General features: G+C 42.5%; 1 protein-coding gene and 1 non-coding gene across 3 annotated transcripts; both read right to left on the bottom strand.

Moving 5' to 3' along the window:
* Positions 1-849: 849 nt before the first annotated feature.
* Positions 850-22,110, bottom strand: bod1l1 (biorientation of chromosomes in cell division 1-like 1). Of its 2 annotated transcripts, none has more exons than XM_061686258.1 (27): positions 21,880-22,110; positions 21,007-21,131; positions 20,746-20,936; positions 18,037-18,483; positions 17,271-17,420; positions 17,015-17,175; positions 16,685-16,781; positions 12,559-12,685; positions 12,423-12,483; positions 10,418-12,014; positions 10,052-10,107; positions 7,556-7,670; positions 7,382-7,471; positions 7,265-7,305; positions 7,139-7,181; positions 6,492-6,538; positions 6,333-6,402; positions 6,141-6,193; positions 5,993-6,062; positions 5,875-5,909; positions 5,629-5,791; positions 3,171-3,776; positions 2,996-3,060; positions 2,806-2,890; positions 2,584-2,719; positions 2,308-2,379; positions 850-1,192 (listed from the first exon to the last, which is right to left on the bottom strand). In XM_061686258.1, the coding sequence occupies exons 1-27, from the start codon at positions 21,994-21,996 to the stop codon at positions 1,069-1,071; spliced, it is 4,944 nt and encodes a 1,647-aa protein (XP_061542242.1). In that variant the 5' UTR covers positions 21,997-22,110; the 3' UTR covers positions 850-1,068. The 2 variants fall into 2 exon arrangements, with proteins under 2 accessions (XP_061542242.1, XP_061542241.1); XM_061686257.1 differs by having other exon boundaries at positions 851-1,192; positions 2,996-3,072.
* A 405-nt stretch (positions 22,111-22,515) lies between these two features.
* On the bottom strand, positions 22,516-22,597 carry trnal-aag (transfer RNA leucine (anticodon AAG)). The gene has a single exon. It is a non-coding gene; the product is annotated as a tRNA-Leu (tRNA).
* Between the last annotated feature and the right edge of the window lie 504 nt (positions 22,598-23,101).

The raw sequence follows: 23,101 nt of genomic DNA, 5'->3' as shown, positions 1-23,101 counted from the left end.
TTTTGTTGTTTTTTTATCATGAATGTGACCTATAACTTTCACAACAAAATATCTGTGTGTGGGGCGGGGGGGGGATTCAAAAGGGGAAGTACTGGTACAAATAAACTAAAATAGTTGGTTCAGTAAAGCAGTCTGAAATAGGAGTCAGTGCTGGCACAAAACCTTCAGGCTAAAAATGTCAGGAAAAGCCTACTAGTACATCTGAACATTTGGGGTTAATCAGATGCACTTTAAATGGTAGTAGGTGCATGCAGACTTCCCTTTAATGAGTTCCAACGTAATTGGTTAATTTTGAACACAGCCACATTCACACTTACAAGATGGTGTGTGTACACACGTGCAACCACATTATTTTTACTTCTGCTCAGGGGAAGAAAACAAAATTAACCATTGAGTTGTACAAGTTATTACCGGTAATCACAATGGTGAAAAAAGTTTTGAAGTGATTTTTCTTGGTCCAAATTTTTACATCACAAAAACCCAGCATTTGAACAGGGGTATGTAGACTTTCAATTAGTGTTGCTGTGAATTTTGCCGTTCAGCTCCTTGTCAAGAGAACGGGAAGTTGTGCAAAAAGTACTGAAACACTGAACTGCTGGACAAGTGCGTTCAAAAGTTGAGAGAAGTCCCCCTGTAAAAAGGTATTGCGGATTTTCGGATCACCCTGAAATTTCACAAGAAAGCTGAATATCCCCTTTTGTGAGTAGTGTTAAATCAAACTTCTTGGTGGTCATCTTTTGTTAAAAAATGATAACATACATGATTTTGTTTTAGTTTATTATAAAGAAATAATCATCTGACACACAAGACACAAAAAGTACATGTATATAAAAAAAAAAACAACTTAAAAAGTAAAAGACTAAAACACATTTTGTCATTTACAGAATAAATATTTGACTATAAAAATGCTGAAAAATTCTCAAGCTTGCGTGTGGCGTCAGTTAATTTCACTAGTTGTGAATTCAGTCCACTTAAAAGGAATGATGCAGTGAGATCAGAACCACAAGTGATTATTACACACTGTGTCCCTTCGAAACAACTCTTTTGGTCCAATTGTTGGCGAGACCGTCAGCGTTTTCCTCGCTTGGCCGGCGGCTCCTCTGACTTCTGTCCTCCTCGCGTCCGCACTGCGGGGGGACTGGCCTCCAGTTTGCGGACTCCCTTGGTGACGGTTGCCTGGCCTCTGGTCCCACTACGAAGACAAAACACACACAGTTGCCTTTGCAGTGGCAAAAAAAATAACAACAACAAAAACGAAAGCAAAGTGGTAGGTAGCCCTGAAGAGATTAGCATAGATGCTAACAGTTTCAGCAGAGCATTTCATTCATTTTCACTCTTACTGGGTTAAAGAAAAATCACAATTCAACTCAGTTAAGCAGTTAACTACCAGTTAACTAGCGCAGTGGATTTATCCAAGATGTAAAGAGGTGCAAAGACTCGCCATAACCTCCCCTAACAACCCAGGCTAAATTTAGCTCCTCCTGCCATGGAAATAAAGACGCAAGACACACTGGCTGTGGAAGTGAGGGATCAACTCGTTTGCTTGACACCGAGTTTACTTACCTTCAGGTGGCAACGTATGTCATGTACAAGAGCGGCCATCACCCTTGAGGTTGTCGATAAAGAAATACGTCTCGTAACAGTCATACCGCAGAGGTTCATCTTGACCTCATCTAACTTAATTGGGAGTTTTACTAATCGGTTCTTCGCCCAATATAATTCCCCACTTTCGGGGGTCACTCAACCCCCCAAAAGAGGGTTGGGGAAATGTCTCATAACATCAAGACTGCAGAGTCCATGCTTGGTTGATGATGTAGGTATAGCACACCTGGTTGATTCTTGAGTTGACCTTAGAAAGCTTGTCTCTCTGTCGAAATGTATCCTTTCAACAAATTAAGACTTTTGACACCAATCACTGTACTACTTTCCTATTTTGACAGGTTCTGGAAGCATCTTGGGGTGGTGTTTCAGAAATAGCCCAAAAATACAAATAGGAGACCTTGAATCGTGAACCACGACTAAGCGGGGGGGATTACTGTACTGCGTTAGCGTAACTTAGTAATAATAAGACTGCGGCGCATTCCAATTCGCACGCAAATGGGTTAAGTTTGCCGCCGCAACATGGCTTTGTGCATTTCCCCAAACCGTTACCCCAAAAAGCGGAAGCACACAATTGCCCAAAATGTATGTGATCGGACGATGATTTTAAGGGAGACAAATGACTCAAGCGCTGATCGATTGCGCAACTGATCGAGAGGTGTTGACAAATGCTGAAAGTGAAGCTTGAGATCATGAAGATGAACTCACCGTGCGCCAACTGCAGTCTCGTCTTTGCCGCTTTGCCGACTGGCTCGCGTGGACGGTTTGCTCGGCTTATTTCTGGAAATTAACAATAAATATGAAAGCCCTGCCCGCTGTAGCTAATAAGTGCAAAGGAATTCTCAGTGTGATGCCGCAGTACAGTTGTACAAAACGACAAATACAATAATACAAATACATTAAACTAATACCACTCAATTGAAAACTGAACATCATTATACTTGTAAGGGAAGAATTGTCGTCAAAGTAGTAGTAAGAAATGACCTTTCAGCTTCCAGGCGAGACGCCAAGCGCGTTGTAGCTCTGCCCTTCGTTTCTTTCCCATCATCCTCTTTCTCGCCGCCGTCCTCATCCTCATCATCCTCCGTCTCCTTTTCTCCTGCCGTTTTCTCTTTCTTCTCTGCCAGTGGAACCAAAGACACCGACTTTCATGCCCTCCTTTTCTTTTTAAATCAGAATCACTCACGAGGAACAACCAAGAAGAACCTGAGTCGTCCGATGACGTTGCAGCCTTGGGGGGTCTTCCCCTCCGAGCGTTCTTCTTGGGAGTGGAACCTTGCTGCCCGTCAACCTGAAGACATCCAACAACACTCTCTTACTGCACTTGAATTTGACAAGAGAATGACAAATGGAGTCAAATAAGAGGATGGCATTTCACACTTTTGCACCCACGCACATCATCGGGTTTCTTCTCACTGCCGCTCTCCTCTTTTGCCTCCTCGTTGCCTTCGGACGGGCTGACTGATGGAAAAGCTGAGAGGTTTCACCACTTTAGATGTCACAAATCACACTAACAAGCTACACCATCGTGCCAATGTTGTAGCCGTCTGGCTTTTTGTTATTGTGCTCACCAATGTTTTGCTGTATCTGCTGGTCCTCCCCTTGCATCTTCACTGCCTCCTCGTACGTGTCCTTGGATGCATACTCATTGATGTCCTCGATGGCCTCTTCACTTGTGTACTCATCACTAGGGCCCATTATGTCCTCCTTATTTAAATCCTTGAAGGCCTCCTCATTTTTATCTGTAGTCACCTCCTCACTTGTGTCCTTTGTGCTCTCTGCGTCAATGTCCTTTGTGACCTCCTCATTTGTGTCCTTGGTCACCTCCTCCTTTGTTTGTGTCGTTGCCTCCTCACTTGGGTCCTTGATGGTTTCCTCACTTGTGTTCTTATTCACCGCCTCACTGTTATCCTTTGTAGCCTCCTCATTTGTTACGAGTACGGCTTCGTCACTTGTGTCCTTTATGGTCTCCTCATTCGTGCTCTCGACAGTCTCAACACTTGTGTCCTTGGTGGCCTCCTCACTTGTTTCCACAGTTGAATCCTTACTTGTGTCCTTCTGTGTTTCCTCACATGTGTCCATCATGGCCTCCTTGCTGGTGTTCTTGATCAACTCGTCTCCCTCTTGAGGTTCTCCGGTCGTCACAATTCTCCTCCTCTGCTTCACTGCTGGTTCATCTGAAAATGAGGACATCACATTTTTCAATCTCAGATACAGCGAGCGGATAGTCGGGACCCCGGAACGGTTAGGCAGTTAAATTCAATGGAATTCATTACACACAATATAATCAGAGTCAACCTCAGAAGTTGGAACGAAGGTGTCGGACACCAAGGGGAGAAGGAGACCCCCCCCCTCATCCACTGGGCCAGCCAGGGTTACCCTCCAACTCGCCTTGGCATCATAATTCAAGGAGTTTAACTGTCATAGGAAAACACATTTACACGGTATGGCACGAAATTAGATACCTCAAGTCCCAGATTAGCCCAACAAATCTTAAGACTTGTGAAATAATCAGACACGACACCATCTACGTGTTGTTGTACCGTTTGTGTTCAAATATCCCTTGCTTGAAGCATACAGCAACAACAACGCCACATACAGGTGGTGGATCGTTACCGCTTTGTCGTGACGCAGAAGCCAGACGCAGCCTCGCCGAGTCGCCGTTTCACCTTGTGTCAAAAGTGCAGACTTTAAACTATAAACTAGTTTTATAAATTGTATTAATAGACCAAGTAAAACCAGAAATATGATCAACAAATAAATTACACCGTATCGCCCCCCCCCCCGACTAGTGTCACATTAGGAGAGCCATTCTAAGGAAAGCAACTAGAGCAGAAATTGCTTGCAAGCAAAACAAACAAACAAACAAATACTGCGATAACCCTTTTTAATTGGTGGAAAAAAATTCACATCAACCAATGAAAACTAGTTGCTACGGCAGGAGAGGGAAGGAAACAGTTGTCGGAATGTGTGAGCGAGTGTCTCATTGAGGAACAGCGATAGCGACAGCGGGAGAGTCTTAATCAGAGAGTGAAGATTTTGATGAGGAAGTGGCCAAAAAGCTTCCAAAGGCAGACTGAAAAGCAAACGCTGCCTCCAGGTGGACAAACAGAGAAGGGACACACCATGGAAGTGTCAATCCTGTGATGTGCCACTCTGCATCGTGGTGGACAGGAATTGTGGCACAAATACATTTGTGTGTAAAAGCATCTGAGGAACGGCCTGCATTTTACTGTAATTAGTTGGATATCATTTTGTTATTTGCAAAATTTTCACAGAAGATTTTGAAATCAACTCATCATATTTGAATTCTATGTTATAGAAATGGTTCGTTCAGCCTGGTTTTCACAATCAGAAATACAACTTTTTCTTACTTGGACTTTGTTTTCTGCGTGATTTTGGGTCCAAAGTGTGACTATCATGTGAAAATTTAAAATAAATAAATGGTACAAATGACACCAAAAAAGGAAAGGTAAACTATTTTTTTTAGGTGAAATATAATGATTAGCATTTCATCGTGTATGACTAGTGTTGATCATTTTGTAAACAATTCATTGTTAAGCCATGACCTTAAAAAAAACTTATTCTCCAATGTTTTTTTGCGTGGCATGCGCATAGTGTAGGTGTACCTCCCCAAAAAAGGGTGCGGCCAAATCATGTGCTGGTGCGACCAACTGAAAATGTTGGGTGGGTCACGGACAGGTAGAAAAACATTTATAGTATAATACAGAGGTGGGAGGTAACAAACAAAATGAAAAAGTTAGTCGCACCAGTGCTACCAGTGCAAAAGTTAGTGTAGAGCCCCGCCTTAAAAGTCTTTTTTTTTTTTTAATCAAAAAAAAAAAAAAAAGAAAAGAAATGCTTGTTGTGAAGTAAATTGAGATCATTGCCACCATCTAGGGCTCATATCTCAAAATGTTCCTCACAATTCAAAGCAAAAAATGTTGAGCGACAGCTCTTATTTCGAAAAACCCGTTAGTCGAGTCACTCATAAGTGAAGATACCACTGGATATATTTCAATGTCTTACCAGCAGAGTTTCCTTTGGCTGCTGAACGTCTCCTTCTGCGACTCGGCGTCTGTTCCCTCTTCTCCAATTGTTTCGGCGGCTCCTCCTCCACCTCTTCTACAGTTCTGGACGATCGTCCCCTGCGTGGCGTTTTCCCCTTCACGACCTTCGGCTGCTCAGTTTCCTGAGAACAAAACATTTGTTTCGTGTTTTTTCCCCCCCCTTGATTCAAAAAAGTTACATCTGATGCAATTGAGCTTCTCTGACCTCAGATGATGGTTCCTTTGTATCCTGGTCCTCAGCTGTTGAACATTAAAGTAGTCACTGTTAAATCTCACGTTGGCAAAGTTGTTGCATTTCTAATATCTGGCTTTTAATTATTTACCGTATTCATTCACTGCTGCAACATTCTGACCGGACAGCTTTCGCTTCCGCCCAACTCGTACTCTTTCCTTCTGCGAGAGAAAAGCCCCCAAAAATACACAATATCAACACCGAAAGTATCAAGATGATCCACTGTGTGTACAAGTTACCTTCTCTGACACCTCAGACTCCTTCTCTGGCTCATGAATGTCTACACTCTCACCTGGATGAATGTCGAGAAAGACAATAAAAATATAGCAAGGAAGATACGGTTGAACCTTGCAAGTGTCATTTAGGAATCTTCTCAACGTCAACATATCAAACATAAACTGCAACAGCAACAAAACTCCAGAATGACTCACTTTCTTGTTTGGCCACTTCTGTTCCACTTGCGTGTTCTGTGACCGGTCCGGATGGACGGCAGAGTTGCGCCTAAATAATGATGGATGAAGTCCGCATAAAACAAGGATCAGGGAGTGATAAAGCTGTGGACTGTTTCCTTGGGAACAAATCTAACTTACAGGTTGTGTGCCACACTCCTCCTCCTGTTTTTTTAGATCTAGTGTGCCTGATGATGAGAAAGCAAGTTAAAACTACATCAATAACAGGGGTGTGCATCTCTCCAACAAGAAACAATTTGATGTGTATATCGATACATGGAATGCGATACGCTTCAAGGACGGTACATTTTTAAGTGGACCGATTCGATTTGTTTTGATTCAATAGGCTTACAATTCGATTCAATACGGTTTGACTCGATTATATTTTTCATATAAAATCCGAGTTGCTTCCACACTTTGGACTTGAAACTTGTCGGGGCGTTGTGAAACCTGTCCAACTTTCCCCTCACAAACTCTCAGCGCGATTTGATGTAACTGCGACAAATCTCGCGAGAGTTTTGAGAGAGCGGGAGAAGGTCAAAGAAGGAGATGCAGCTGTCATCAACATAAAACCGATTAACTTTTTGACTGGGCGATCGGCCAGTTCAAGCTATATCGCGCCCAACGAGATATGATTCATTAGTCCGCGTACCGATGCACTCACACATTTTTTGTTGTTGTTTTTTGTTTCCTTCAATCAAAAACAGTTTTCCAATTCAAATCGTTTTGTTGATACGCCCCTAATAAATAAACACCAAAGACGTAGCTTTTGAGGAACATTTACGTACCGTAACTGACATCCACCTGCTCCTCGTCTAATATCTCTTCTACCTATAATTCAGAAGAAAGCATTACATTTTAGTCTTTTTCATGTCAAATAAAGAAAGGAGAGTGAAGTGTGGGCGGTTCCTCACTTTAGTGCCCGTCTTTGCTACAACACCAGAATCGCTTTGGTCTAAAGGTGACACAAAACAATGTTAAGACAGACGGAAAAAAGTATTTGTGCAACAGTGATGATTTCATGTGTTCACCTTGCGGACTGGAAACATGCTCTAGAGTCGGCGCCTCCCACAGAGGTACAGCTGCGTTTTCCTGTGGGTTTCCTGTGCCGGCATCATCAGCTGGAACATATTTAATGATAACAATTAGCATAGATGTTGCCAATAATATTCCCGACCCATGGGATAATAATGTAATACATTGACCATTTTCATCAGCAGGTGTGGCCTCTTTGTCAGCTGGTTTTGAGTCAGCAGCTCTCTCTCCATGTTTGGCCTCATCCTGTTCAGAAGGAAGGCCATGTGGCTGAGTGTCATCCTCCTGTGCACACACACACACACAACATGAGCAGTGATTCGAACAAATTTCACATTCAAACAACAGATTAAAAACGAAGCCTCCCTGTTCAGAGATGTCATGTAGCATGTAAAATCAGATAGTGAACACATTGACAGGCGTCTCTGTAGTCTCAACAAAAGGTTATAAACTACGATAGTGTTAGCAAAGGCAACAGCAATCGTCAATCTGTTGAAATTTAAGACTTGTCATTCATCAAATATGACCACTCTGATTGTATAGTATGGGGATTACTTTGTTATACAATATGCAACAATATTTTTAAGATCCAATCTAAAAAAAATATGAAACATTCAGTGACTGCGCAGTAATTGTAAATGTGTCAAATTTCGCATGTTTTCCAAAATAAAATCGCAATTTGGGTACTGTGTCTCCTGTAAAAAATGAGGGCGACCTACCATCTACTGAGCAAGGCAATTTTGGAGCTTCTGACTTATCTTAGGCAGGGTAGTCAACACGTAGATCGCGATCAACAGGTAAATATCAATGCATAAGACGGTAGATCACGAGTCACGAGTGAATTACTGTATTATTTTAAAATTTCGTGAATTTTATTTTGAAGAGCACGAAAAGGTTCTGCTGTCACTGAGCATGCACACTTTATAGAGGTCGGATTTATCTGCTCCGCCGTAAAAATCTAAGAAAAACTAAAAACTAAATAAAAGACAGTTACCTTATTTCCATCTTGAATGGGAACGCAAATTCCTTTTCACATCATCAAATGGGAAGACGATATCGCTCATATGCAAACAAACGAGGCAACCACGAACGGCAGCGGCAACTCATGACAACTCAAAGACTCGACAGTGAGTGAAGAAGCAAGAACTTAAGAGAGGATTGAAAGCAGAGCAATCGCTTTTCCCCACGCCACCAGCAAAAAGCAAGGCCATAAGAGAAAAAAAATTTCCGAGGGAGCTATTGATTGGCTATAAGCATACGGTGAGTTGACTTCAATGAGTGTGACAGCTTCTCACGTGACTTCTGGCTTTAAAAACAAAGGGGAAATTAAAGCAAGGATTCAAAGTGTGCACAAAACCTCGGAGATAAAAGTTACTTCCATCCCAAACAATTGTGTGCCCGTCTGAACAAATTAGTAACAGAATGTGTCCGTAGATTTGTGGAGGCACAAAGCACAAAGTCATTTAGTTGGTTTTGTATCAAACCCAATTTTCGCAACCATTGACAGAAGAGCTGTCAGGAAAAAAGCAGGACTTGTTTACATTAGCGTGGACTTGAAGATTATTGAACTTCAAAGTGATGTTGGTCACTCATGAGTGTCGCTTGCTAGTTCGTTTTTAAATTTGGGCATTTTGCTGAATACACTTGAAAACTGATGATGACTCCCAATAGCACTGTTTCATGTGCTTTGTTCACATTTTATTTTATTTATACATTTGATCATTTTTCAGAATTTTACTCGAGCTATTGCGTATTGAAGAGACTGGACCAAAAGCAGCTACTTCATGTCCCTGTTTGAAATTCAAAAGTGCAAAAATAAATTTACAGAACTGCGTTACCCATGGCAAGTGCGTTTTTCAGAATAGATAGATATTGTCGTGGTAGATCTCAGCTTACATTCTGTGGGGGAAAAAAAGTGATCTTGGGCTTGAAAAGGTTAGTTACCACTGATCTAAGGGTTACTTGGAGCCAGTCACAAGAAGGAATAATGCTGCAATGCATTCCAACTCTTTATTTCCTTGCGCCTAGTTCATTTGATTTCAGTGTCTTGTGACATTGGTGCTGGCCTCTTCCTAAGCAGTTTCTTTAGGTATTCTGTCCCACGTTTTAAATCCAATGTTACGCAGGACGGGCTGATCCATCCAATTCGAACGCACTTGGGGCAAGCTAAATCAAACAAAACATGGATGTTACTGTTTCACAGTTGTTGGCTTCCCCCAAATCATCGGCGCGATAGATTTCTTTAACAACTTGTTTTGCCTTCCTCTGACACTTCCTCTTCCATCACTTCAAACTTCATTCTGCGCTTCCAGTGCTCTCCAAAATGTTTTATTTCTCTCTGTTAAATACAGCAGTCTCCACCACTTTTACACAGTCAGTGGCAAAAGGTGTTATTGGTGCTATTAGACTGAGTGAACACGTAATTTAGCACCAACTATTTGGGATGTGAGTAAAGCAGGCCTTTCGTGTAATTTGTTCCAAAATAATAATAATTCTAAGTTTAGCAAGCTACATAAAATTAAGACTTTTTAAGGAGCCGTAATAGTCCCCAAGACACCTGTACAGAGATGGGGAACCAGGACCACTTCCCTCAGTCAGTAATCGCGTCACGAGAACTACAAGAAGGTGAGAGGTGAATAACCAAAAGAAAAGCGATGTTTGGTTACCTGACGAGCAGGCAACACAGGTATATCACCACTTGTTGCATCCATTTCAGACTTCTCTGTAAAGAGGCAAACATCATTACCTGACTTGAAAAAGAAAAACACACTAGTCACAAAGGATATACATTTGGCTTGCGCGTGAAATTTAAAGATGAAGCTAAAATGTACTACAGTCGTACCTTGAGCTACGAATTGAACTTGTTCTGTGACTGAGCTTGTAACGCACGTTACTCATATGTCAAATGGTAAGCGAGACGCGGGATGCTGGGCAGATGCTGTGGCGTTCATCCAGCAATTTCACCCGGGAGCCAAAAAATGCCCAACGTTTTGTGAGTCATGTAATTTAACTATCAAAGTCATTTTAATTACCTTCACTGTTCAATTCGTCAACATCACTCTTCACAGTCTGGGACGCAAAGGGTGACAGTTCAGAAGTCTTAACAGGCACATCACCAGCACTTTGTGGATCTTGTGGTTTCGGCTTGTTCTCCTCAGGCACCACCTCCTCCGACTCCTCCTTTAATCCATGATTCATGAACCTGGGGGACAAAGCGCTGTCGGGGTCCATGGAGAGCAGCGTGAGGGCCGCCTCTTTCATCTTCATGTCGGCGTCCTGAAGGGTCACCTGCAGCGGGGTGTGCTCTCTGCTGCCCGCCGAGTGCAGCCTGTCATCCATGGCCGAGGTGCAGACGTCCATTAGCGTCAGCAGAGCGTCGGCCTCCGGGGGCACGACGGGCATTTCCCGCACTTGCGTCTCGCCTTCGGAGGCGATGTCGATTAAAGGTTCGCGGGAGTCGTCAGAGGAGGCGGCGGCGGCAACCGGTTCCGAGAGTGTCGCTTTCATCTGGGCCTCCTCCGCATCAATGGCAAGAGACAAGTCAGAATTCTCAACTTTGTCTTCTCTGGGTGCTTCCTTCTCCTCGCGGCTCTCCTCTTTCTTCGCTTTCTCCTTCTTGTCCTCTTTTTTCTTCGTGCCTTTGACGTCAGGCTCCTCAGAGGCCCTCCTCTGCTCCTTCTTCTTCTCCTTTTCAGGTTTGCCAGCACCCGAGGCGCCACGGATGTCCAAAGCATGAGTTTTCTTGTCTGTCTTTGATTGCGTGTGAGACTTTGGTTCTTCTCTGGATTTGAATTTTTCCGTGGTTTTTCCTCTCTCTGCCGAGTTGACTCTTTTGTCGCCGTCAGCGAGAGTCTTGTTCGGTTGCTCAGCTTTCGTCTTCTCTTTGTTTTCCATTTTCAGTTTGACCTTGTCCCCTTGCCGGTCTTCACTGTGGCTCTTGGACCTTTTCAGGACATCTTTGGAGTGTTTCTCCTTCTTCTTACCGCTGTCTGCTCCCGCTACTCCCACCTCAGGCCGGTCCTCCAAAGAGCCAGAAGAATCTAGCCGGAGCAGTTGCTTTGATTCACTTTTTGCTGCTGTTTTCTCTCCTTTGATCCTGTCCTTCTCTTTGATCTTGTCCTTCTCTTTGATCTTGTCCTTTTCAACGGACTGGGTCCGCATCCTCTTGGCCGAAGCGTCGTCAGCCTCAGACACCTTCTGTTCTTTTGTACTGGTCATTTTCTTCTCATTTTTCACTTTAGGCTTCTTCTCATCGGAGGACGCCTTCGCAGGAACGCCATCCTTCTGCTGGGATTCGTTTGCCTGGGGTTCGGATTTCTTCTCCTGCTTCTGTTTGAGCTTGGAGAGCTCCTCCGACACGCCGCGCTCCTTCTCTTTGCGCTCCTTGCGGGAGGGGCGGTCAAACTTCCCAACGGAGCGCTGCCTGAGAGCCTCCTGTGAGCCCAGCTCCAAGTCTAAGATAAAGGAGTGCGTGCGGCTTTTGTCAGGGAGCTTCTTGGCGTCGCCGGGATCTTCCGAGACGTCGCCACTACCGCTTGTCCTTGAGGGCCTCTCATCAGGCACTGAGGACTCGGATAGATTCTTCACCACCTTCTGTTGTAGGTTGCGCAATTGTGTTGATTTTACTTCCTGAAAAGGACAGAACGGTTACAGGTCATCATATCCATTTTCTAAGTCCCTTTGTCATTAGGAAGCTGGAGCCTATCCCAGCTGACTTAGGGGGCAAGAGGCAGGGTACACCACGGACTGGTCGCCAGCCAATCACAGACACATGTAGACAAAAAAAACATTCACACTCACATTCAAACTTATAGACAATTTAAGAGGCTACAAAGAACAACATGTCTGGTTTTTTTTTGGTTTTTTTTTAAACTGTGGACTGGAGTACCCAGAGAAAACATGCAAATTCCACACAGGAAGGTGAGAGCCAAGATTGAAAAATGAACCTCAGAACAGTAAAGCAGACGTGCGAACCACTAACGACCGTGCTGCCACTCATCCTATCACTTAATGTTTTTCATGATGGCTGTCACATACTGGCTTCTTTGATGTTTCTCCTGCTTCTCCTTTTTTCTTATTGGTCACATCTCCCTCGTTCCTAAACGAACACAAACATGAGCAGATTCCATTAAAAAAGGCTAAAAGGTGACAATGAGGGCTCTTTGGTCCTCACCGTGAGTCGAGCTTCCTCTTTCTGCTGAGAGCCATTTTTTTCTCCAGAACTTTCCGCTCTTTCCGGGCTTCTTTGGCTCGGGGTGTCTCGAACCCAGCAGAGGGGTCGCTCTTCTGCTTTTTCTGATCTGTCCGGGGAGAAAATGACCAAGTACCACAACCGAATGATTATTTTCAAATGAGGGTTGGATCCAAACTCCTCCACATTCTATAAATTAAACACAGTAGATGAGCACTGGTCAATAGCCAAGGTACAATAAAGTGAAGGAAAAGAGTAGATGTTTTGCACACAAACATGTCCAAACCTTTGACCGGTAGGCTACTAATGCCCTCATATGCCGTTAAGGATGATGCAGTCGCTGATGCAATTCAGTCGCTTTATTCCCCTGAGCCGTAACAGAATGCACATTCATTCAAGAGCTGCTATCGGCCGCAACTCACACCCAGTCCTTCCACAGACACGCTTACTAAGTGGAGCCAACTTCAAGCACAACTGTCCCTTTCCTCTTTCTTCTTTTCTCACGTCACAACCGCTCTTTTGTCTTTGCCGATGTCACAACCGCCAATCACCAGGCTCGCCCCAAAATAAACTGAGTCATCTGAGTTAACACATGATTATTGTGATCATTCGTTTGTGATTAATCATGAGTTCACGCTTTAACTATGATAGCCCTAATCTTTTTTCATGAATAAATAATGATAAAGCGGCTGAGATAAGTATTTAACACGTCACCATTTTCCTCACTCAATATAAAACCCCAATTCCAATGAAGTTGGGACGTTGTGTTAAACATAAATAACAAAATACAATGATTTGCCAATCTTGTTCAACCTATATTTAATTGAATACACTACAAAAACAATATATTTAATGTTCAAACTGATAAACTTTATTGTTTTTAGCAAATAATCATGAGCTTAGAATTGTATGGCTTCAACACGTTCCAAAAAAGCTGGGACAGGGTCATGTTTACCACTGTTACATCACCTTTTCTTTTAACAACATTCAATCAACGTTTGGGAACTGAGGACACTAATTTTTGAAGCTTTGTAGGTGGAATTCTTTCCCATTCTTCCTTGATGTACAGCTTCAGCTGTTCAACAGTCCGGGGTCCCCGTTGTCGTATTTTACGCTTCATAATGCGCCACAGATTTTCAAGGTGAGACAGGTCTGGACTGCAGGCATTCCAGTTTAGTACCCGCACTCTTTTACTACGAAGCCACGCTGTTGTAACACGTGCAGAATGTGGTTTGGCATTGTCTTGCTGAAATAAACAGGGGAGTCCATGAAAAAGACTTGGATGGCAGCATATGTTTCTCCAAAACCTGTATGTACCTTTCAGCATTAATGGTGGCTTCACAGATGTCTAAGTTACCCATGCCATTGGCACTAACACAGCCCCATACCATCACAGATGCTGGCTTTTGAACTCTGCGTCTTAACAGTCCGGATGGTTCTTTTCCTCTTTGGCCCGGAGTACACGACGGCCACAATTTCCAAGAACAATTTGAAATGTGGACTCGTCAGACCACAGAACACTTTTCCACTTTTCATCAGTCCATCTTAGATGAGCTCGGGCCGAGAGAAGCAGACGGCGTTTCTGGGTGTTGTTGACGAATGGCTTTTGCTTTGAAAGTAGAGTTTCAAGTTGCACTTACGGATGTAGCGCCGAACTCTATTAACTGACATTGGTTTTTTGAAGTGTTCCTGAGCCCACGTGGTGATATCCTTTCCACATTGATGTCGGTTTTTGATGCAGTGCCGCCTGAGGGATCGAAGGTCACGGGCATTCAATGTTGGTTTTCGGCCTTGCCGCTTACATGCAGTGATTTCTCCAGATTCTATGAGCCTTGTGATGATATTATGGACCATAGATGATGAAATCCCTAAATTCCTTGCAATTGTACATTGAGGAAAATTGTTCTTAAACTGTTTGCCTATTTTCTCACGCACTTGTTTACAAAGAGGTGAACCTCGCCCCATCTTTGCTTGTAAATGACTGAGCAATTCAGGGAAGCTCCTTTTATTCCCAATCATGGCACCCACCTGTTCCCAATTAGCCTGTTCACCTGTGGGATGTTCCAAACAGGTGTTTGATGAGCATTCCTCAACTTTTTTGCCACCTGTCCCATCTTTTTTGGAACTATTTTTTTGGTTGCTATTGACCGGAAAATTTCACCAGATGTTGGGAACAGCACAAGTAATTTATACATACAAAGAAAGTAGAACAAATAACATCAGAAATTAAGTTGTGTATACAAATGTGAACTGACACTGGGGAAAAGTATTGAAGACATGAAGAAAGGGAGGTGCAAAAAGGCATGGAAAGCCAAGAAAACACCTAAAATCGATCAATAATTAAACAGCAATCCAGCCCCTTGTCAGTGCAAATGAATATCAGCTGGTTCAGTCCTAATTGATGGCCTACAAAAAGGTCTCATTCCCAAGGTGTGAGTCAAGACACATCTCATGATGGGTAAGAGCAGAGAGCTGTCTCAAGACCATTGCAAACAAATTGTTGCAAAACATAACGATTGTCATTGGTGCATATCTAGGGGCCATAATTCGTAAGTGCAAAGCAAATTATACCACCATAAATTTGCCTTGATCAGGTGCTCCTCGCAAGATTTCTGACAGAGGAGTGCAAAGAATAATCAGAAGAGTAGTCCAGGAGCCAAGGACCACCTGTGGAGAGCTTCAAAAAGATCTGGAATTAGCAGGTACTGTTGTCACAAGGTAAAGGGTAAGAGTAAGTAATCCACTCCACCGCCATGGCCTGTAAGCACGCTCACCACGCACCATTGCTGAAAAAAAAAAAAAAAAAAGCATGCCAAATCTCGTTTAAAGTTTGCTGAACAACATTGGGACAAGCCAGTTAAATACTGGGAGAATATAGTCTGGTTTGATGAGAGCATAATTGAACCCTTTGGATGCCATAATGCACACCACATTTGGAGGAGAAATGGCACTGCACATCATCCTAAAAACACCAGGCCAGCAGTCAAGTTCAGAGGAGGGAACATGATGGTGTGGGGCTGCTTTTCAAAAAATGGTACTGGTAAACTCCACATTATTGAAGGAAGGATGAATGGGCAAATGTACTGAGACATTCTTGACATCTACGGGGATGATGGAAATGAAACGAGGGTGGACATCCGGATAATGATCAAAAGCACACTGCCAAGGAAACTCTCAATTGGTTTCAAAGAAAAAAAAATAAACCTGCTAGAATGGCCCAGCCAATCACCAGACTCTAATCCAATTGAAAATCTATAGAAAGAACTGAAAGTCAAAGTCCACAAAAGAAGCTCACAGAACCTTCAAGATTTGAAGACTGCTTGTGTGGAGGAATGGGCCACAATCACACCAGAGCATTGCATACGACTAGTTTCTCCATACCGGAGGAGTCTGGTAGCTGTCACTGCAAACAAACGCTTTTGTATAAAGTATCAAATAAATACCAGTTGGCGTGTTCAATACGGTTTCCCTGTGTCGTTTCACATTATTACACACAACTTCATTTTTGAGCTTATTTGTTCTACTTTCTTTGCATGTATGGATTACTTGGGTTGGTCCCAACATCTGGTGAAATGTTCAGGTCAATAGCACCTTTGGAAATATATTTAATGAGAAAAATGGTGATGTGTTATATACTTATTTCATTCGCTGTACGTGCCTCCATAGTGACATATGGTGGTATTAGATGTCATCATAAAGGTAACACTGTATTTGTTGGGGGGGCGAGGGGCATTTCTTTCGGTGAGGTGTTTATTTCTTCATGTGGTTGGTGGTCAAGTAAGGCACTGTGTCTCTTGGTGTGGAAGCCACCATTTTGGTGGGAATACGAGTTATTGTATTTTATGTCTTGATCTAACCTTCATTATCTACTTTGGCATTATTTGTGAAAGGAATTATATATACTGTATATAAATGAATATTTAATCACTTTCAAGCTTGAAGATATGTGAGGATCATGAAGGATTTTCCGTGCCATAAAAAACAAACAATGTTAAATGTCAGAAAACAGATTGGAGCTGGGAGCAGAAGATGATGCTGCGACGTGGGCACGACCATCTTAACAAGACGCCAGATACAGGAGCGAGGAGAGTAATCCAAGTAGACTTACCTTGCTCTTCAAACTGTGCTGCTTTCTGCTTCCGCTTCTCTTCCATTCGCTCTCGATTTTGCTGCCTTTTGAGCAGACGTTCCTCTTTGTCCTTGGCCTGAAAAGCACATTTGAAAAGAAACACGTAGTGATAGACGACACCCTTTTTTGAAGGGATTACCTCTGCCAAGGAAGCTATGTTTTCTTTGCTTTAGCAAGATCCAAGACAGCATTCATTTTTGTTTTCTAATTACTGCCGATTGGGATACAAGCGCAGAGGCAATTATTTTTTCTTTTTACTAACAGATTACTGTGTAAAGTCCTTGATGAAGTCTTATGCATCCAACTCACTGCAGATCTCCGTCGTTCCTCCACCGTGACCTCATCGTCGGAGTCGCTATAGTAACGGGAGTACAGGAAGGGCTTGTGGACGTAGGCCTTGCGGCGAGGTTTGCTCTCTTTGCCTTCTTCTCCTGTCTCCTCGCTTGCTTCTCTCTTGTCTGAGTTCACACCTTAAAAGTGGAAATAGAAGGGGGAAAAATACCGAGCAATCATATACGGCATAACGGCCTGTAAAATAAAGTCTGTGGTACAAAAGAAGTGAGACCGTCGAGTGTGCGCTCGCCCTCCTCAGAGGAATCGGACAACGGCTCCTCGTCTTCGCTCTCCCCTTCAAATGATGACAGGTCACTGGTGTGCACGGAACTCACTGTGATGTCACTCAGGCCATCTAAATCAGAGTCCTCCAAAGAATACTCTGCAAATTATGACACCACAGATACATGATACATTTTCCACTAAGACAATACAATAACACCACTCTATTAGCATCAAAACTAAATATTTGATACCAAAATACAGGTACATCTTGATAAATTACAATACAATAGAAAAGTCAGTGTATTTCAGTACTCATACATTATATAGATTAATTCAACACTGGGGGAAATATTTTCCAGAGAGCAAATTCCTGCCTAATTTCGACATTACAAATCGTTTTTTTTATCGTTTCTTTATTGTTTATTACATAATATTCTAGTTTCTAGAGATGGTGAATTTGGGGTTTTCGTTTGCCGTAAGATACAGTCCCCCCCAAAAGTATTGGAACAGCGAGGTCAATTCTTTTTTGTTTTGTTTGTTGTATACTGAAGACATCTGGGTTTTAGATCAAAAGATGAATATGAGACAAAAGTTCAGGATTCCATCTTGTATTTCATGGTATGTACATCTAGATGTGTTAAACAACTCAGGACAGTGCACCTTTTGTTTGAAGCCAACACACATTTTTTTCACTACTTTTTTCCATGTAGAAATTGCCTTAATATTCTTAGCTACAGACAGTTCTAACTGAAAATAAGCAAAGTAGTACTGACCTTCCTTTATCCTCTCTTTGGCTTTCTGCTTGGCCTGACAGCTATCTTCCTCCTGCTTTTCTTCTGAAGGTTTCCCACTTGTTTTACTGCCCACTTTGGGTTTCTCCTCAGCCTGGTCTTCAGCTCGTGGCTCTTCCTCCTCCATTCTGTTCTCCTCCGTGGAGATTTCCTTCCCAACATCCATCTGGGCCAGAGGGTCATCAGTCTTTACCTCTGATTCTTGGCCCTCCGCCGCCGGCTTTGCATCGTCTGCCTCTTGCTGTTCGGTCTTCTTGTCTTCCTCCTCATCCAGACTCATGTCCTGCTCGCCGTCTTCAACGAGATCGTCGAGGGCTTGGAGGCCCCTCTCGGGGGCCCTGCTGTTGGCCTCCTGGTTGAGAGAGGTGATGGCGTCCAGGATGGACATGGCGTCTGTGGCAGCAGTGGACGTCGGCGCAGACGATGAGGCTACCACAATAACATGATCATAAGTAACTACAATGAAAGTCTCCATTTTACCGTACAATATCGGAGCTCAAGCAATAATAACTGCGCCTCACATGCACGTTGTATTGTTATGATGCAAAATCTATTTTTTATCCGATTTATCGATGAGATAATCAATAAACTATTCTATAGTTCCAATAATCTTTGACAGCTGCAACCCTAGCCTCTCTATATGGGAAATTTTCACCGATTTTGGGTGGGTCTGCAACATATCGCTGCGGTGAACAGCGTTTCACTGTACATATGAAAATAAATTCTCCCAAGTAAAACACTTACACTACAGTGCACTAGTGCTGGGCGATATGACCTCAGATTCATATCACGGTATAAATTGTATCCCTTCATGGTCACGGTATATATCGCGGTATAAGCGTCAGTGTAAAAATGATCATGGAAGCATTTATGAATAGGTTGTTGTTTTCGTTAATATAGTGTCATGTTGTGTTATCAGGTGTTCAAACAGATTTGATAAGATTGATCCGAAGAGCTTTTACCGCACACCAAACAAACCGAAACTCGTCGAAAGCTTTGAATCGCAGCAATTAAGCTTAATAAGTGGAACCTACTGACAACGACCGTGTTTACTTTCGACACTTTATATTTAACTTCCTGATTATGTTTTTTAATGTCCATCCATCCATCTCACTAGGGTCGGGGGCGTACTGGAGCAGAGAGGCGGTGGACACCCTGAATTTGACCGCAGGAGACAGACACAAACAAGCATTCGCACTTACATTCAAAACTACGGGCAATTTAGTGTCTTCAATTAACCTACTGTGCATGTTTTGGGATGTGGGAGGAAACCGGAGTACCCGGAGAAAACCCACGCAGGCACGGGGAGAACATGCAAACTGCACACAGACGAGGCCGGATTTGAACCCAGGGCCTCAGAACTGTGAGGCAGACGTGCTAACCAGTCGTTCACCGTGCCGCCTGTTTTGTTATGCATTATGATATTATATATCATATTTTCTCATTGAATTTTTATAATATTATCATCTAAGTGGAGAGAAACAACCAAAGTAAGAATTTAATTATTGTTCTTTTACTGTGCATATGACAAACATCTTTAATATTGTTCATATTAGGTACAAATAACAATAACAAACGCAGTCTTGACTTTACTCCATATGTAAATACAATACATAATATTATATAAAACATAAAAGCAAGCTGCATTTAGATTTCGATTTAGATTTAATTCTTGAGGAATTTATTGTTATGCATGTAGAAATCTTTGGCAATAAAACTTTACACAATATCAGTCTGCATGCTGCAGGCTGGACAAGAGTTCAGGACACGTCTTCAAAAAGCTTTGCTGCATATCTTTGCTTGACATTAGCTGACAACAAACTTGCATACAGTGCGGAGTAGCCACAAAAACATTATTATGCATCTTTCTTTCTTCTGTTAATTACTTCTTGCCCTCCTTTAGTAATAACAATACTTTCAAAAAAATTGTGTTGCTTGTTACCTGCACAGAGAGGCGAGAATTAGAGAGTACACCAGTGCGAACTCCCAGACTTTTCTTTCCACCTCCCAACTTCTGCGCTGCTCCCTCCGCCAGTTGCCACCAGGTGACATTATTGTTCTGCTAAACATCTCCCTGTTCCCTCTCCAGTATGTCTGTCAGTTGTCTTCAGTGTGAGTAATTTTAACTTGATTTTACTTTTATTAAACAGTTCTCTTTACATGTGTAAGCAAGGTAGAAATGCGAAAACAGCACTTAAAACACTGCACGTATCGTTACTAAAAATGATATGATAGTGTTTTTCTGTCTGGAACATATTCAATACCGCTTATCCTTTTCAGGGCAGCGGGGAGCGAGAGCCTATCCCCGCTGTCAAACCCTGGACTGGTTTCCAGTCAGTTGCAGGGCACATATAGAGACAGACAACCATTCACTCTAACATGTAGATTTACATCCACCATCACTGAGTGGGACCTGAAGACTGAACCCACCAAAGTGAGGCGAATGTATCACTACACCACCAGTGACTAATCTGCAACAAATTATTTCAATTTACATTATTTCCAATGGAGAACAACTTCTTGGACTAACCCGGAAATCAACCAACATTACAAAACTTCTTGGACTAACCCGGAAATCAACCAACATTACAAAATGGACTGTGTTCAACTTCGGAGGTCCCGCTATGATAGTTAGTGGATGGATGAGCAGGAGCGAGGTAAAGAGTGACTGAGGGACGTCATCAAACATACCCTGCTGAGGAACGACGGCATCCGCTTTGGTCTCCGTCGAGGGCACCGCCTCTGGCGGCTCCACACTGGTGGTGCCGGGCGACAGAAACTGGTGGACCACTTTCTCCACCTGCGGCCTGAAGATGTGGTTGACTTTGGGATCCACCACCTGGGCTACGATTCTGTCCACTCCCTGCTCCAGCATGCCGGATCTAAGAGGGACGTTTGTTAAGTTTCACTTCAAACCTGAATAACAACACGGATGGAAACAAACTTACTTACTGCAACACAAGCTGTCTGATGTTGTTTCGCAACTGGTTTTTGTTCAACTGGGGGCTCCATGTGTGGTTGGAGAGGTGATTGGAGACAAAGTTGTCCACTCGTTGTTTCAGGTTCAGGTAAGCTGGCTGAAAAAGATACGGACGTGTTCTCCCCAATTTTTCCACAAACTTTCAAGACTACTACTCATCAGATTTGACCGATAGTAATATGTAAATGTTATTATATCTATCTATAGCGCTTATCTTCATAATTGTTGCGGGTGAGCTTTTGCCTATCCCAGCTGACTTTGGGCGAGGTGCACCCTGGACCGGTCACCAGCCAATCGCAGGGCATAGTGACCAACATTATTTCAGTATCCATACTTTTAGTGACATTCTTGTTTTGGTGGTGTGCCATGCATGCCGTGACATTTTCTTAATGTAAATTAGGTACTTAGGCTCAATATAGGTTGGGAACCACTGCTTTAATGGACATCGGCATCATACATAATTGCATATTTAACAGTGTATTTTTGTATTTGCCTTAACACTTTAAAAAAAACGACCTCACAAAGGCATTCATAGGCCAGCATCAACGTCATTACTGAAACACGCTCCAAGCAAACCCGAACTACCTGTATAATCAGAGTGAATGGAGACCATTGGCAGCATTGCGGGTATGGTAAAAGGAAATAAACTGTTAAATAACTTTATAATGTTGGAATAAGTTCCTTCAGCCTACAAAAAAATAAAAAATAAAAAAAATCACCACTAGTAGTGATTTAGAGTTAGCTGGCGTAGCCCAACACATGATGGTGACTGTTAAGCATTAAAATGCACGATGAAACGTCAAATGGACGTTAGATAAATTGTATTCATTTTGTCATGTCGTTACCTTAGTGTCGACGTCTGCTAGGCAGTCTCTCCTGAACTGGTCGAAGAGTCCTTGTGTTTTTAAGTGATTGACGATCATTGACACTAGCTGGGGATCGCCCGGTGGTAACGCCGCCATGTTTAAATTCGATTGATTCGATTTTATTCATTGAATGAGAGCATATCGGCACCGAACAGGGGAGTTTCAGCGCTCTCAACCCAGAAGAGTTTAAATACAAACATTTTTGTGAACCGGAACTACAACGACTACTTCCTGTTTGTGGCAGTCATCTTGAACCGACACTCCGGCGATGGTCTCGCACCTTCTGCTCGATTCATTTCAATCGAGACTTTGGGCATAAGCACACTCCTAAAAAAAATCATAACACGCTGAAATTTTAAGCGATATTCATGCGGTTTGTTTTAACACAAACGTCAGACATATGGTTACAACACATACAAATCAGTCTGCGTTTAAAATGTTTTTCTTTCACTCAAAAACTGTTACTTTTAAGGAGATAGTAAATTGAAAAAGTCTCCTGGTAGAAGTATGAGACCCACATGCATCCAATTTATATACATATATAAAATACCTTAAAATATAAGAATAGGTTATGTTTTAGATCTAAAGGTAAACAAACTATGTAAAAAAACACTTTGGCAGCGGTGGGATTCGAACCCACGCCTCCGAAGAGACTGGAGCCTTAATCCAGCGCCTTAGACCGCTCGGCCACGCTACCTTGTGCCCTTAACCGGTAATTTACCATTATAGAGGATCAATCGTCTCAAAATTATGAGTTGAAATGTTTATTTCAATATTTAATTTATGGTCCATCGTAGTAGACAATATGAATGAATAAAATTAATTTTGAAAAATTTTAATATTGGAATAAAGTGGGGGGAAAAAAGACTATTTATTTATTAGTTTAATATCGGCGCTGTTGGTGCCCCATAAACCATGTTGATGACCCGTGCTTTATTCACTACTGTACTATGTTCAATTGACCCGTGTTAAATTATTCTGATGGTATTTGTCAGCGTTCATAAAACAGGCAACCACAATTTATATATGAATAAATCAATTTCTGAAAGGATTAGGGGGCCCCGTGAAAAAATTTAAATCTCACTTCGGGTCCCATCCACTCCAATGCTGTAAATTGAAAATATAAATACTCATTCCTGGGCTTGTGAGAACTATCATCGCCCACCTCCTTCATTGTGTAAAAAACAAACTAAACTAAAAC

This window comes from Phycodurus eques, chromosome 9 (assembly GCF_024500275.1).
Source record: "Phycodurus eques isolate BA_2022a chromosome 9, UOR_Pequ_1.1, whole genome shotgun sequence".
Classification (NCBI taxonomy): Eukaryota; Metazoa; Chordata; class Actinopteri; order Syngnathiformes; family Syngnathidae; genus Phycodurus; species Phycodurus eques.
The sequence above is the reverse complement of the archived record's forward strand: the minus strand, read 5'-3'. Positions and strand labels throughout refer to the sequence as shown.